This window comes from Monodon monoceros, unplaced genomic scaffold, assembly GCF_005190385.1.
Source record: "Monodon monoceros isolate NGI ecotype Baffin Bay Population unplaced genomic scaffold, NGI_Narwhal_1 Super_Scaffold_3, whole genome shotgun sequence".
Taxonomy (NCBI): domain Eukaryota; kingdom Metazoa; phylum Chordata; class Mammalia; order Artiodactyla; family Monodontidae; genus Monodon; species Monodon monoceros.
The window spans coordinates 62,077,515-62,092,050 of record NW_021703780.1 but is presented as its reverse complement, the minus strand read 5'-3'; the positions used below and the strand labels follow the sequence as shown (position 1 = coordinate 62,092,050).

General features: G+C 45.8%; 1 protein-coding gene and 1 pseudogene across 1 annotated transcript; one reads left to right on the top strand and one right to left on the bottom strand.

Annotated features, from left to right (window-relative positions):
• Nucleotides 1–2,531: 2,531 nt before the first annotated feature.
• On the top strand, nucleotides 2,532–12,356 carry LOC114908159 (serine protease 45-like). Its single transcript, XM_029244522.1, is given in 6 exon segments — nucleotides 2,532–2,628; nucleotides 4,667–4,693; nucleotides 9,611–9,758; nucleotides 10,267–10,541; nucleotides 11,409–11,568; nucleotides 11,903–12,356. Coding segments are annotated over 6 exon segments (945 nt in total). The 3' UTR covers nucleotides 12,141–12,356.
• LOC114908162 lies at nucleotides 6,750–6,962 on the bottom strand (annotated as a pseudogene).
• Nucleotides 12,357–14,536: the final 2,180 nt, after the last annotated feature.

Below are 14,536 nucleotides of genomic sequence, written 5' to 3'. Positions count from 1 at the left end.
GAAATGATGCGACCAACAAGGGCTTAATTACAAAAATATAAAAATAGCTCATACAACTCAACAGCAAAAAAACGAACAACCCAATCAAAAAACGGGCAGAAGACCTAAATAGACATTTCTCCGAAGAAGACATACAGATGGCCAACAGGCACATGAAAAGATGCTCAACATCACTAATTAGTATAGAAATGCAAATCAGAACTACAATGAGGTTTCACCTCACACCAGCCAGAATGGCCATCATCAAAAAATCTACAAATAACAAATGCTGGAGAGGGTGTAGAGAAAAGGGAACCCTCCTACACTGTTGGTGGGAATGTAAATTGGTGCAGCCACTATGGAAAACAGTATGGAGATTCCTCAAAAAGCTAAAAATAGAGTTACCATATCATTCAGCAGTCCCACTTCTGGACACATATCTGGACAAAACTATAATTATAAAAGATACATGCGGACTTCCCTGGTGGCACAGTGGTTAAGAATCCGCCTGCCATTGCAAGGGACACGGGTTCGATCCCTGGTCCGGAAAGATCCCACATGCAATGGAGCAACTAAACCCATGCGCCGCAACTACTGAGCCTGTGCTCTAGAGCCCATGAGCCACAACTACTGAGCCCACGTGCCACAACTACTGAAGCCCGTGCGCCTAGAGCCCGTGCACTGCAACGAAGAGTAGCCTCCACTCGCTGCAACTAGAGAAAGCCTGCGCGCAGCAATGAAGACCCAATGCAGCCAAAAAAAAGAAGATACATGCACCCCCTATGTTAAGAGCAGCACTATTCACAATAGCCAAGACATGGAAACAACCTAAATGTCCATTGACAGATGAATGGATAAAGATGTGGTACATATATATAAAGGAATACCACTCAGCCATAAAAAAGAATGGAACAATGCCATTTGCAGCAACATGGATGGACCTAGAGATTACCATACTAAGTGAAGTAAGTCAGAAAGAGAAAGACAAATACCATATGGTATCACTTATATGTGGAATCTAAAATATGACACAAATGAACTTATCTACGAAACAGAAACAGGCTCACAGACATAGAGAACAGATTTGTGGTTGCCCAGGTGGGGAGGGAGAGGGATGGATTGGGAATTTGGGATTAGCAGATGCAAACTATTATATATAGAATGGATAAACAATAAGGTCCTATTGTATAGCACAGGGAACTATATTCAATATTCTGTGATAAACCGTAATGGAAAAGAATGTGAAAAAGAATATCTATACCTATATAACTGAATCACTTTGCTGTACTGTAGAAACTAACACAACATTGTCAATCGACTATACTTCAATAAAATAAATTTTTAAAAAAGAAGCCACTGAGTATTTATGGGTTAAAAATAAATTTAACTTCTTGTTCCTGTATCATCCCTATCAGGTGTTCTTGATCAGCAGGTGGCTTTTCTCCATCTTATAGCTCCACTCAACCCTGTGGTTCATGCTTACCTACCTCAGAATTCCCTGGAGGGCTTGTTAAACTACAGATCACTGATCCTACTCCCAGAGTTTTCAATCCTATAAGTCTGGGGTGGGTTCTGAGAATGTACAACTCTAACAAGTTCCCAGGTGATGCTGGTGCTGCTCTGCAGACCACACTTTGAGAACCGTTGCTCTGCATTAACACAAATAGAGAAGTGAACCTCCTCTCTACTGCCTTGGCATGGAAGTGGCATCTGTAACCTCTCCTCACCTCCTATTGGTGCAACTCATCATCTGGACCCCTTTAGATGCTAGGGTGGGGAATGTGGTCCCCAGAGCTGGATCCCCCACACTGGACAGGAGCAGCAGGAATCTTGGTTGCCATCTCCCAATCTTGGACACACTGAGCAGATCCAAAGACCACATTCTTCTACATAAACACCCTGTGAAAGCCCAAGAAATGGTGGTATTCGCCACTATTTCTTTCAGTTTCCACCATCCCACTGACGGTTTGTGGAAGAAGATAAATGCCTTTCCTTTGAGTTCTTCCCCAAGACTCTTTGTTCATCTTAGGTCCAGCTTAAATGTCACTTTTGTAAAGACATCCTCCCTAATTCCCTAGCCTTACTGTTCTTTTCTTGTGCTTTCTACACCTTTTCAGATTCTCAAATCAATATAAATTATGAAGCTCTCCAATGCACGAAGCCCAGGGAAACAAGGTTATGATCAGAGGCTGGGCGACAAGGTGCCAACACTAGTCCAGGCATTTGGATGTGCCTTCACCGGCCAGGTTTTGGGGGACAGTCACCCACTTAAGGCACTTGGGGGTACTTCCATGGGACTGGCCACCACGGAGGCAATGACAAGCCCCGGGCTCTGCAGTCATCTTCAAGGAACCCGCACGAGGTGGGGTAAGTTCAGAGGAACGTTCAGCGTTCCAGGGGCACCGTCACAGGTCCGCTACGTCATCACGTGCTGGAGGGGCTGTCACGTGCCGGAACTCCGTCACGTGCGTCATGTGCGGGAGACGTAGTCGTGGCGTCCGGGGCTCCTGCGAGCCGTCCCTGCTGCCGCTAGCGGACGCCTCAGGGGCCTTATGGCCGCACTGTTGACCTGCCTCAGCGCTGGGCCTGCAGCCTCGAGGCCCTCGGGCCGGAGCTGCCACCTCCTGGTGCTGATGCTGCTGAACTCCGGTGAGGCGGCGCCTGCTCTGCGCCGCTCTCGTTCTGGGTCCTTCTTCCCCGACGCCGCCCCCCCCCCGCCCCCCAAAACCCACACTCGAGGCCGGGACAGGCCCCGCGGCGCCCACCCGCAGCCCCTTCTCCTCTGCTACCCCTCCGGGCATCTCCCAGGGCGGTTCCGGGGATCCCAGACTCCCGCGCTCTCAGCTTCCGCCCTGAGACCCGCCAGCCCTGTAGCCTCCTGGGGCCTTGTGGTGCGGGGGGCATCTCTGCGTTTCCTCCTGGAGGCGTGGATGTCGCGGCTGAGACCCGAACCACCCTCTTGACGGCATCCTCAGGGCTCATCTTCCCACGCAGCAGGGCACTGCTGGAGACCCCGCTCCAGGTAGGCGGTCCGGGCCAAACTCATGGTCTCCAAACACTTAGACGAATGTTCCTCACCTCACTTGCTTCCCAGACCCTCAGCTCCTACCGAGGGTGCCTCTCTAGCAGCGGCTTCCTTCCCTCAGGAAACGCATGCCCTCAGGTGCTGTCCCCTTGACTCCCTCAGCCCGGGGACCCCTCCAAACCTGACAACTCAGTGCCACCCGCTCCCCTTTCCTTAGGAATCAGAGACAGACCTCCTGTTCAAGGTCAGGCTGCTCACCCCTGCTCTGGACTCTGGGCCCTTCCTGGGCTCTCATCGATCTCTATCCTCTCCCTTTCTATTTGCTGTGTTTCTTCACGCTATCTCTTCCCCTCACTGCCACATTTCTCAAAATAAGTTTTCACTTCATGTTTCCTTCAGGTGCTTCCTCACTTTTCACTTAACCCTTAGCCCATTCCTGGCATGCCTCTGTCCTAACATCCCTAACCTTTCTGCTCCTCCCTCTTTTTCCGTTTTCTCTAGTCCCTTGGCTTCCCTCAGGCCATGCCTCCTAATTCTCCTCTACCTCAGGGTGACTCCCTTGCCCTTCTGTGTCCCTCCCAGGCCACCCGTGCTCTGTACATCCCTGACGTATTGGTGTTCCCTAAGATGCTGTCTGGGTTCCTTCTTCACTGCTCCCTGGGTGAGCTCACTTGCTCTGGGCATTGAGCTGCCATGTATGTGATGCTGCCTCGCAAAACAATGTGCATGGATGTGCAGCCACCTACTGGACATCTGTACCTGGATGACCTAGAACCATCTCAACTCCTTGGGTTCCAAAGTTGAGGCCCTCTTCTTCCTATAAACTGGGTTCTCTTACTCAGTGGATAGTAGTCACTCTTCTCTAAAATCAGAAACTGGGGGGTCATCCTAGACTCAGCCTTCTCCCCCAGTCCCACATCCAGCTCACCAAGTGTGTTCTCACTGCCACTTCTTCATTCAGCCCTCATTTCTTGCCTGGGTTCTGCAGAGCCTATGGTGGGATCTTACTGCGTTCAGTCTTGTTACCTTCCTATCTATTCTCCATACTGCCTTCACAATACAAGTCTGACCATGTCACACCTCCATTGGCCTCCCTCCTCCCAGAGTGTCTCACTCAGGCTTCTTGGCCTGGCTTATGAAGGCACTCGTGATGACCCCTGACTTTCTTGCCCTGGCATCATTTCTTGTCATCATGGGCCTTGCCCTTTATCCTCTGGAGTCTCCAGCTTACACCATGGTGTTTCTTTCATAAAGAATGTCATCACTTTTCATTTCTGTTTTACCTTCTCATCCTTAAGATCTGGCACAATAACCCCTCTTCCTAGAAGCCTCCCTGTCCACCACTTCTTCTGGGCTTACCTGACACCTGTGGCCTTGTCCCCACATTGATCGCACATGGGTGATTGTGTGTTTACTTATGTCTCCTCTGCTGGGCAACCTGCTCTTCAAGGGCAAATACAGGGTGTATCTGTCTGATACACCTCTGTACACCCCTGCGCCCTGCCCCCAGCCCCCTGGCCTTGGGCTCCAGGCTGGGAACAGAGTGGGAGGTGGGGAAATATTTGGTGAATGAATGAATTAACTAATTAATGAAGAATGCACCTCTTCACTGTCATCCTATTACAACCTCTTACTTCATCTCTGTCCCCCTTTCTCCTCCAGGTTACAAAGGAGACAACACCAAACCAGGTGGGTAAGGTGAGCCCCTGCTTCAAGAAAACCTTGGATCCTGGGAGGGTACGTTCTGAAGAGGGTCACAGAGATAATGTTTCTGGGTCTATAGGAAGCAGAAATTCAGTCTAAATGGCCTGCCTTCTAAAGAACAGCCTGTGCTGTTCAGGACGTACAGACTCAACAGTGCACATTAAAAGAGTATTTGGGCCTCCTGTGGGAATGCAGAACCTCTTCAAGTTCAACCCAGGCTGCATCCCATCAGGAAGCATGTCCAGGAGGCTGATGCAGATCCTTTTCCACATAGAAACATTTTGAGCTCTAAACTGTTCATTTGCAAGTGGAGCCTCTTGGGCCCTGTGGCAGTGTCTTCTGGGGTCTTCCTGTCATTTTCCTTAGACCTCAGGGGTGGAGGGTTGGGTTGCTCCTGCTTGTTTGCGGGCTTCCTTTGTCACAGGTGCACCCTAATTTGTTATGGATTGTTTGGTTGAGTAAGTTAGCTATTTCTGCTTGTGTCCACGCCCCACCCCTTTTCCCCCTCTTCACCCTTCTCCCAGCCTTGCTTGTATATTTGATGTGTATCTTTCTGTTTGTGTGTGTTTTTGTAAAAATACATATTGTGGTTTTGTGTGCGTGTATTTCTACCTTACGCAAATAGCATGTTCTCTAGATCTCTTTCTGTTTCCTCCTCTTTTCATTCAGTCCAATTTAAAAAAACATTTTATTTGGAAATAATTTTAAACTTAGAAAAAAGACTGCAAAAATAGTACAAGGAACATGCACACACACAAAATTTTTTTCAGAATCAGTTGAGGGTAACATACAGTATGGCTCTTTAAATACTCTGGTGTGTGTTTTCTAAGAATATTCTCTTAGATAACCACAGTACAAGTTATCAGTTTCAAAAATTTACATTGATAGCATATTTTAATCTATTGCCCATATTCCAGTTGAGTCAGCACTCTGCATTCCTACCAGCAGTTTGTGAAGATGTATATATTGCTACAGACCTCCCACCCCTTGGCAGGATCCAGCTTTTACATTTTTTGCCTATCTAATAGACAAAAAAGTGACTTCTTAGTTTTTTGGGTTTTTTTCCCACTTGAGGATTTTGTTTATTGTTTTCATAATTATTAAACATGCTAAAATCACATAGAGTGGCTGTTCCACTTCTGCTCTGACTCCACAGTGGGGCGGGTGAGAGCTACAAGGGTCACTTGGTTTTTGTGGCCTCTGGGGGTGGCTAGGCATGAGGGGTTAGAGGTAGGCAGGTTAACAAAGCCCCAAGAATCCTTCATATAGTACACCTTTACCAGCAGTAACTTGTGTCCTTAGAGATCTCCTCCTCCTTCATTTTTCTCTTCTTCCCAAATCAACTGGCGATTTCCTTCCCCAAATCTTCCCATTTCCCTGCCTGTGGCCCCTTGAACCTCTTCCACTTCTGCCCCTTACGGTTCTAGACTAGACGATGAAGGAAACTTTTCCTTGTCTCTACCAGTCCCAGTCGGCCTTCCTTGGAACTAATCTACTGAGCATGCACTAACATGGGAGCAGTTTGATTTAGGTCTGCCCAGGGGAAAGGGAGGCTCCAGTCCCCACTGTGGCTTAGCTCATAGGAGGGAAGTTGAGGTCCTGATGAGAAGGATGTGAAGGTAAAAAATGCTACCTGAAGTGTGAATGTTGTAACCAGTGGAACGGGGCATATGCCCCACCCTCGGGCACCCTACTCTGAAGGCTTTTCCCTCACTCCCACATCGTCAGGGGTCCCTCTCTCAGCCTCAAATCCTCTTGCTCTTCAACCTCATAGGGCAGGCACAGGTACTGATCAAGGAGCTGTATCCCAAGGAGAAAATGTTTCACCCTTAAGCAAGTGGCTGCCTGTTGAATTCTTCATCTTCCCTGTGTTCCTTGTGCCTCTGCAGCTGCGATGGCTTGAGGGGCCAGAGAAAATAATGTGTAAGTGTTGAACTTGCCTCAGTGAGAAGCTCGAGGGACAAAGAGACAAAGATACATGGGAGTCAGAGCTGTGGAGAAGGGGAGGGAAGGGAGCAAGGTGAAGGGTAAGGCTGGTTATTCAGGAACTGGGATCCTTTTTCTTTTTCTGGAATCGCTGGAACTTGCCCTGAATAGCAAGGGCAGCCTTCTCTGTTTCTGGTGCTGTCAGATCAATGTCAATCTCCTCCTCCTCCTCAGCCTTCTTGGCATTGCCAGCTCTCCCCTATTCCTCTGGGCCAGCTGCCTGGTTGGTTGCTGGGGATGTTTTGGTGTTAAGCTCCTTCCAGGACATTTATCAGCATTCAGATGATGTCTTGTCCTTCCACTTGAGCTTTAGATCCCATTCCCCTTTTCTCCTCCTCGGGAATCTTCACAATCAATTCTCTTGACTTGCTTATAAATAAAACGTCTTCCTTTTTCACTCAGTATGATAATCTCCAGGTCCATCCATGTTGCTGCAAATGGCATTATTTCATTCTTTTTAATGGCTGAGTAATATTCCATTGTATATATGTACCACATCTTTATCCATTCATCTGTCAATGGACATTTAGGTTGCTTCCATGACTTGGCTATTGTAAACAGCGCTGGTTTCAGGACTTAATGAAGCTCAGGTTCTTGATGTCTCATTGCAGAAAGAATTCAGTGAGAGACAAAGTGATAGGTAAGAAGTGGATTTATTTAGAGAGAAACACACTCCCCAGACAGAGTGTGGGCCATCTCAGAAGGTGAGAAAAGGCCGACTTCTTAGTTTTAACTGACATTTTTCTCATTACTAATGAGTTTGAGCATGTCTCAATGTGCTGTTGGCTTCTTGAGTTTCCTCTTCTAATAAATTGACTGTCTTTATCCTTTGCATATTGTCTATTCTTTTTTCTTGTTGATTTCCTGGAGTTCCTTGTATATTCCTAATAAAAGTCTTGTATTGATTTTAGATATTGCAAATATTACCTCCTAATCTGTCATCTGACGGTTAACTTTGTTCCTGGGGTCAAAAATCCTTGATTTTGATGTAATCAAGTTAATCAGTTTAATGCTTTATGGATTGCGGTTTGAGGTTTTGTTTAAAGAGTCCTTTCCCACCCCATGCCACATGGTTGGCTGTTAACTTTATGGTTTTACCTTTCACGTTTAGGTCTTCAAGTACTACTAGAGAGGAATCCAGTTTTGGTTTTCTTATTTCTTTTATAGTGAGCGAGTTTTCCCAGCACCACCTACTCAACAATCCATCCTTTACTCACTGATTGTGGTGGCTCCTTTATTTACATGAAGTTCCTGTATTCTCTGAAACAATCTCAAGCTCTCTATTCCTTTTTTTTTTGGTCCACTTGTCTGTCCTTGTCAATACCACACTGTTTTTGTCACTATGGCTTTGATGTGTGCCTTAATATCTGCTAGGACAAGTGTCCCTTCTTTGCTTTGTCAAAGATGGAACTATTTATGGACCTTTGTTTTTCTATTTCAATTTTAGAGTAAGTTTATCAAATTTCTTAAAAATTCTAACTGGGTAAGTGACTTTATAGATTAATTTTAGGAAAAATTACATCTGAAATATTCAGTTATTCTATTTAAAAGCAATAGCTCTTTCTCCATTTATGCCAGTCATTTTCAGTGTCCTTCATTAGAGTTTAAAATGTATTACTGCAAAAATCTTGCTTAGTGTTGGATACTTTAATTCCAGGGTATTTTATAATTTTTAGCTATAAACTATCTTATTTTGAATATAGTTGTGCTATACTCAGGTTGGTTGGCATAGAGAAATATTATTGATTTCAAAAGTCAGTTACTGAAGTATTATATACATACACAAAAAAAGTACACAAATTATGTGTCCAGCTCAAGAAATTATCACACAGTGAACGCACCTGTGCAGTCTCCACCGAGGTCAGAAAGTAGAGCAGTACTAGCACCCAGAAGCTCTCTTATGTCCTCCCAGTTACTTCCTTTGTCCTCCTCCCACAAAGTATCATTATTCCTGGCTTCAGAAAGTATAAATTTTTCGCCTGTTTCTTAATGTTATATGATGTTTGCTGTAGGTTTGTGGCATATAACTTGTATAAATAAGTATTTTCTTTCTGTTCCCAGTTTGCTAAGAGTGTTTTGTTTTTTAGTCGTAAATCTGTGTTGATTTTTTCAAATGCCTTTTTCTGTGTCTATTGAGAAAAGCACAGTTCTTTTAGAGAAAAATAACTGTTTATGTGGGGAATACACAGAGACCGCTTACATTGTGGGACCACCCTTGTACCCCAGGACAATCTCTACATGATCATGGTGCATAATTTTAAAAAATGTAATATTGGCTAATATTTTATTTACAGTTCCTGCATCTGTGTTCATATTCATGCAGTCATACAACTTGATTGTTGGAACTACTTGCAAACTGATAGTGTGTCAGCTGTTACACAGAGTGGGAGGCCTCTGTTGGCTCCATGCTGGGACTTTTTCTTGAATGGTCTGTGTAAAGACTTCTGACCTAGAAGTCTGGAGCTTTTCTTGACTCTGAGTAGTGTGGGGACAGAGGCCTTTTGCATCTAAGAGATACAGAAAGCTTTATAGCCTTTCAGGAACGTGGCCTAGGGACTTACCCTGACACAAGAAAATACATTTCCTGTCCTGGGGCTCCTTCTATGCTTCTCCCTTGTTTTGAGGTTCTGTGCTGCTCGCTCCCTGTGTGTCTCAGTATCTCTCTCCTCCTCCTGTCATATCTCTGTGTTTCTGTCTTGATGCTTTTTATATCTGTCATTGTCATTTTCTGTCAGCTCAGTGCCTTTGGGCAGGCCACTGCTCTTCTCTCACCTTCAGTCTCCCCTTCTTTGAAATGGAAGCAAGCCCCCAAGTTTACAGGCTCATGCAAATTACCCTGGAGGGCATCTTGGTCACAGTCATTCTTATCCTCCTCTATGCGGCCACTGTATCTCCCTGTCACGCTTGTTCCTGAAGCTTGTGGCAAACCCTGGTGGCCGAAGAATTTGGACGTGACACGCCATTGGCCCTGGGAGGTGAGCCTCCGAGTGGAAAACGAGCATGTGTGTGGAGGAGCCCTCATTGATCTCGACTGGGTAGTGACTGCTGCCCACTGCATCCAAGGGTGAGTGTGGCCCATGGAGACCCAGGGCTGCAGCGGGCCCAGCCTAGACTCCTCGTTTCCTCTATGAAACAACGTGGCAGTGGGGGACGTGGGGCGGAGTGGGAAGGGATGTCCAGAACAGGGAAGAGTCATGCTCATGATCTCACAGAGGCCGGAGACAGAGCTTGGGCAGGAGCCCCAAGCAACAAAGACTATATCCTGACCAGGGCAACAGCATGCACCCCATATACACCCCACCCCTCACACACATTAGAACACGCGTGCATGCTAATAGCTGCACGCTGAAATACACAGCACATAGACCAGGCCACTTGAATCAGCTTGACTGATGAATGAGGAGGCAGTCATATCTCTGATTCCGAGGGCCCCCTGGCTAGATGAGCAAGATGGAGTGAGCAGGGCAAATCAGGCAGGACTTCTGCTAAGGGGAACGTCCTTGGCGGAGGTAGGAGCATAGTGTTGCTTGAGAACCTGACATCTACCAGGTGGGGCTCTGTGTCTCCTGTAGCACAAAAGAGTATTCAGTGATTCTCGGCACCTCCAAGCTGAAGCCCACGGACTCCACGAGGGCCCTCTTGATCCCTGTGAGGGACATCATTATGCACCCCAAGTACTGGGGCCAGAACTTCATCACGGGTGATGTTGCCCTCCTCCAGCTTCACACTCCTGTTGTCGTCAGCAAGTACGTGCAGCCCATCTGCCTCCCGGAGCCCAACTACAACCTGAAGGTTGGGACGTAGTGCTGGGTGACTGGCTGGGGCCAGGTTAAACAGCGCTTCTCAGGTGAGGAGGATGGGGTCGGGGTGACATGTGGTAACCCAGAGGGTACACTCCTTTCCTCTGGGGCCTCTCCTGATGAGCCCCCTCATGGTGCCTCTCAGGAAGCTTGTGGCTGTTACCTCTGGCCCCTGGTTCTTTGGATGTGTTAGGATTGCTCCTCACATGGGAACTGTTGCCATGGTTTACACCATTGCATGTGCTATGGGCACTTCATTTAGTCCTAGGAAAACCTGATCATTTGCCTCTTACGGAAGCTCAGAGTCAGGGATTCATAAATTCACTCACTCACTGATTTGTTCACCTGAGAAACTTCGATGTTCAGGCATCTGCCACACGCCAAACCCTTGTCACTGGTAATGCATGCCCTGCCTCTAGGGAACTCATAACTGAGTATGGGTGGAAGCACAGATTAACAAGGAAAGAGGCAAAGACTTTGTCAGGTGATCTTGAGAGCAAGTCGGGAGGGATCTGGAATGAGCTTTGGCAGAGAGTCTGCCTAAGATGCCTGAAGGAAGAGCGAATGTCAATCAGGTGGCAGAGGGCACAGCCAGTATAGAGTTCAGAGGCTGGAGAGAAGCAGCATGGGGGTGGACTCTCAATTTCTGAGTGGTTGCATTGAAACTTGGATTGTAGGCTGCTTGGTTCAGGAGCAAAAGATTCCCAGAGAAAGGGATCCTGAAATAGAGCCTTAGAGGGCAAGGTGCTTGCCCAACATGGTCCACACCACAGGGGGAAGGGCCAAGTGAAGGAGGGCATGGAGGTGTGAAGGGGTGTGGCTGAGTCCTGAGGATGGAGGAGACAAGACCCTGGGAATAGGCAGGGCTGAGTAGAGTGAGGAGTCAGTTCTCACCCCGCTGGACTCCTCCACAGCCAACTCCACACTGACCCCAGAGTTGCGGGAGGCCGAGGTGTTTATCATGGACAACAAGATTTGTGACCGGATTTACCGCAAGAAGTCCCTCATCCCCCACGTTGTCCCCCTTGTCCTGGGGGACATGATCTGTGCCACCAATTGTGGAGAAAACTTGTGCTATGTGAGTTTCTGGGAGGTTCTGGCAGCTCTCCTTCGGTTGGGATGACCCCAGGTGGGGGGCATTTCCCCAGGGGGAGGTTTGCTTGGCCTCCCTCTTTGTCATCATCATCAGGAAGCGCTCTGCTCCCATCTGCCTTCCCCGTGACTTCGATTTTGCCTGATATTCTGGGATGGGATCCCCAACTGAGGAGTGAAGGAGGACTCCAGGTAGTGAGATCCTCAAGGAATGAAAGAAGCTTCCAAGCAGAACTCAGAGGGTGGGCATTCTGGGTCCCCCAATCCCTTGGGTCCCAGCTGGGTCCAGAGCCTCCATCACTCCTCTCTCTTTGCCTAGGGGCGACCCTGGGGGTCCGTTGGCTTGTGAAGTCGAGGGCAGATGGATTCTTGCTGGGGTGTTGTCCTGGGAAAAGGCCTGAGCCCAAGTACATAATCCAGGAGTGTACACCCGTATCACCAAATACAGCAAATGGATCAAGAAGCAAATAAGCAATGGGGTTCTCTCAGTCCCCTGCACCTCCTCCTGGCTCCTACTCCTGTCCTGGCTGCTGCAGCCCCAGATGGGCCCCTGATCTCCCTTCTCCTTTCTTCTCTGTGCTTTGCCTTTGCCAAATGGGGCCAGATCAAGGTTAGACCAAGGTCATGGGTCTGTAATCAACAAAGATCAAGGTGGGAAAAGAGTGGCCCCTGGGAGACTGGGTCCTGCTTTGACCTCCTAGTGGGGAGGATGTGGATGACTAGGCTTTGAGTGACCAGGATAAGGGAAGTGTGGCCTAGAAGGGCTTTGGAATTGGGGACCATGATAGCAGGGATTAAATCTGTGCAAACATGAGCTGGCTCTGTTCTCTCTTCTGTGTGGCCCCCGGGGGTTGGGGGTTGGTGCGTGGCTAAGGCCTCCTGGAATTAATTCTGCCAGCAGGCTCCCCAGAGTGGGGACTGATGGTTTTTGCTATATCACTTGTGCTGGGGCTTTGGGAAAGGGCCTGGGCCTGAGGCATCAGTTTCCTCAACTGGAAATTGGGCATGCTGTAAGACAGCAGTTGAGACATGCACTGTAGGTGACAGTAGGAAGGACCCACATATCGTGCTCCAAAATCAGCTTTCTTTTTTTTTTTAAAAATGGCATTACTGAATATTAAGCTTTTGTCAATTATTTTACAAATATTTTCTCCAGTTGTTGTCACTTATCTTTTACAAATATGTGGAGTATATGGGTAATTTTCCTGTAAAGACTTTAAAAATTATTATTGAATGAAGTCAGTCAGTGTTTACTTTCTTTATGGATTTTGTGGCTTGCTTAACTTGGCCTTCTCCATCTCCAGATTATAAAACTATCTTCACATATTTCTTTTAATATTTTGATAAATTTATTTTTTATGTGTAACTGTAATCCTTTTGAAATTTCCGTTATATATAGTGTGAGTCAGGCGCTAACTCTGTTTTCAACTGGAGAACCAACTCGGTTGACATTATTTCTTGTAGAGTCCATCCTTTCCTGCTGATTTGAATGTCCACATGTATAATAATGAAATCCTAATATATTTGTGGGTGTGGTTTTGAAACCTTTATTATTTCCCACTAATCTGTTTGTTTGTTCCTGGGCTAGTGCTGTACTGTTTCAATCAGCTTCATGTTATGTTTTGTTAAATGGTAGCAAAAGCTCTCCTCTTCTTTAAAAAAAAAAATTGCCTAATCTACAAAGTTTGCCTTCCATATAAACTTTAGAATCAGTTTGTCGGTTTTCATTAAAAATGTTATTGGTATTTTAACTGAACTTAAATACACAGAATAATTTGGGGAGAACTGTCATTTTTACAGTGTTGAGTTCCTAACCAGGAATATGGTATATGTCTCTATTCATTCAGCTCTTCTATTCATGGATGTCTGGAAAACCATTGAGTTTATTTCTAAGTAGTTTACAGATTTTGATTATGTCTGTTATGGGTGGTATCTTTTCCCATTACGCTTTTTCTAATTCTGCACATTAGGTATTTTAAAGCTGTTGATGGATTTAAAAAAAAAACAGTGATCTTGATTTCTGGTCATCTTGCAAAACTGTGTATTAAATTCAGTAGTTTTTCAGTTGATTCTCTTGGCTTATTTTGGGGTAATCACATCACCTAAAATGGTGACAGCTCCCTCTTGTCCTTTTTGAAAGTCACACCATTTATTTCTTTTGCTATCTCATTGCTGGAGACTCTAGCACAATATGAAATAGTAGCAATAATGGTGAGGGTACATGTGCTGACCCTGGCTTCATTCTTTCATTCATTCCCCAGATACTTGGAATTTCCTCTGTGTCAGGCACTGTTTTGGGCCCAGGTGACACAGTTGTGAACTGTTAAGATGATTATTCTTATTTAATTTGTTTACTTAGTGAAACACATGACTAGATCTCCGGTAGATTTCTTAGGTAAATCCTGTAATACACTCTGGATAAAATTTCTTCTGTTTTGTTTAGAATTTTTGTTCCAATATTGGATTGGCCTACAATTTTCCTTTCTGTTCCACCCTTGGTGCCATTGCTATGCTAGCATCTTAAAACATGTTGAGGCGCTTTCTAGTCTTTTCCTGTGCCCTAGAGCAGTTTATATAACACCAGCATTATCTGTTCCTTACGTTTGGTAGATTGTGCACATAAAACTTATTGGGCCTGATGCCTTTTTTAGGGGACAAATCTTTGACTATTTAAAAAAAAAATTTCATAGTTATTGGCTTAGTTGGGTTTATCACCTCTTTTTGCATTAATTTTAGTCAAATAAATCAATTTAGCTTAGATTTAAAAATTTTTAACTGATATGTAAAATTTGAACCTGTGGCTCCTTTCCTATTTTTAATATTATTTACATGTGTACGCTTTCACTTTTCCTAATTATTAAAGATTAAAATTGCCAAATTTTTGTCTATTTCATAGGTATTTTCCAAAAAAACACCTGATGTACTGTTGTTGGTTAGCTTTATGGTATCC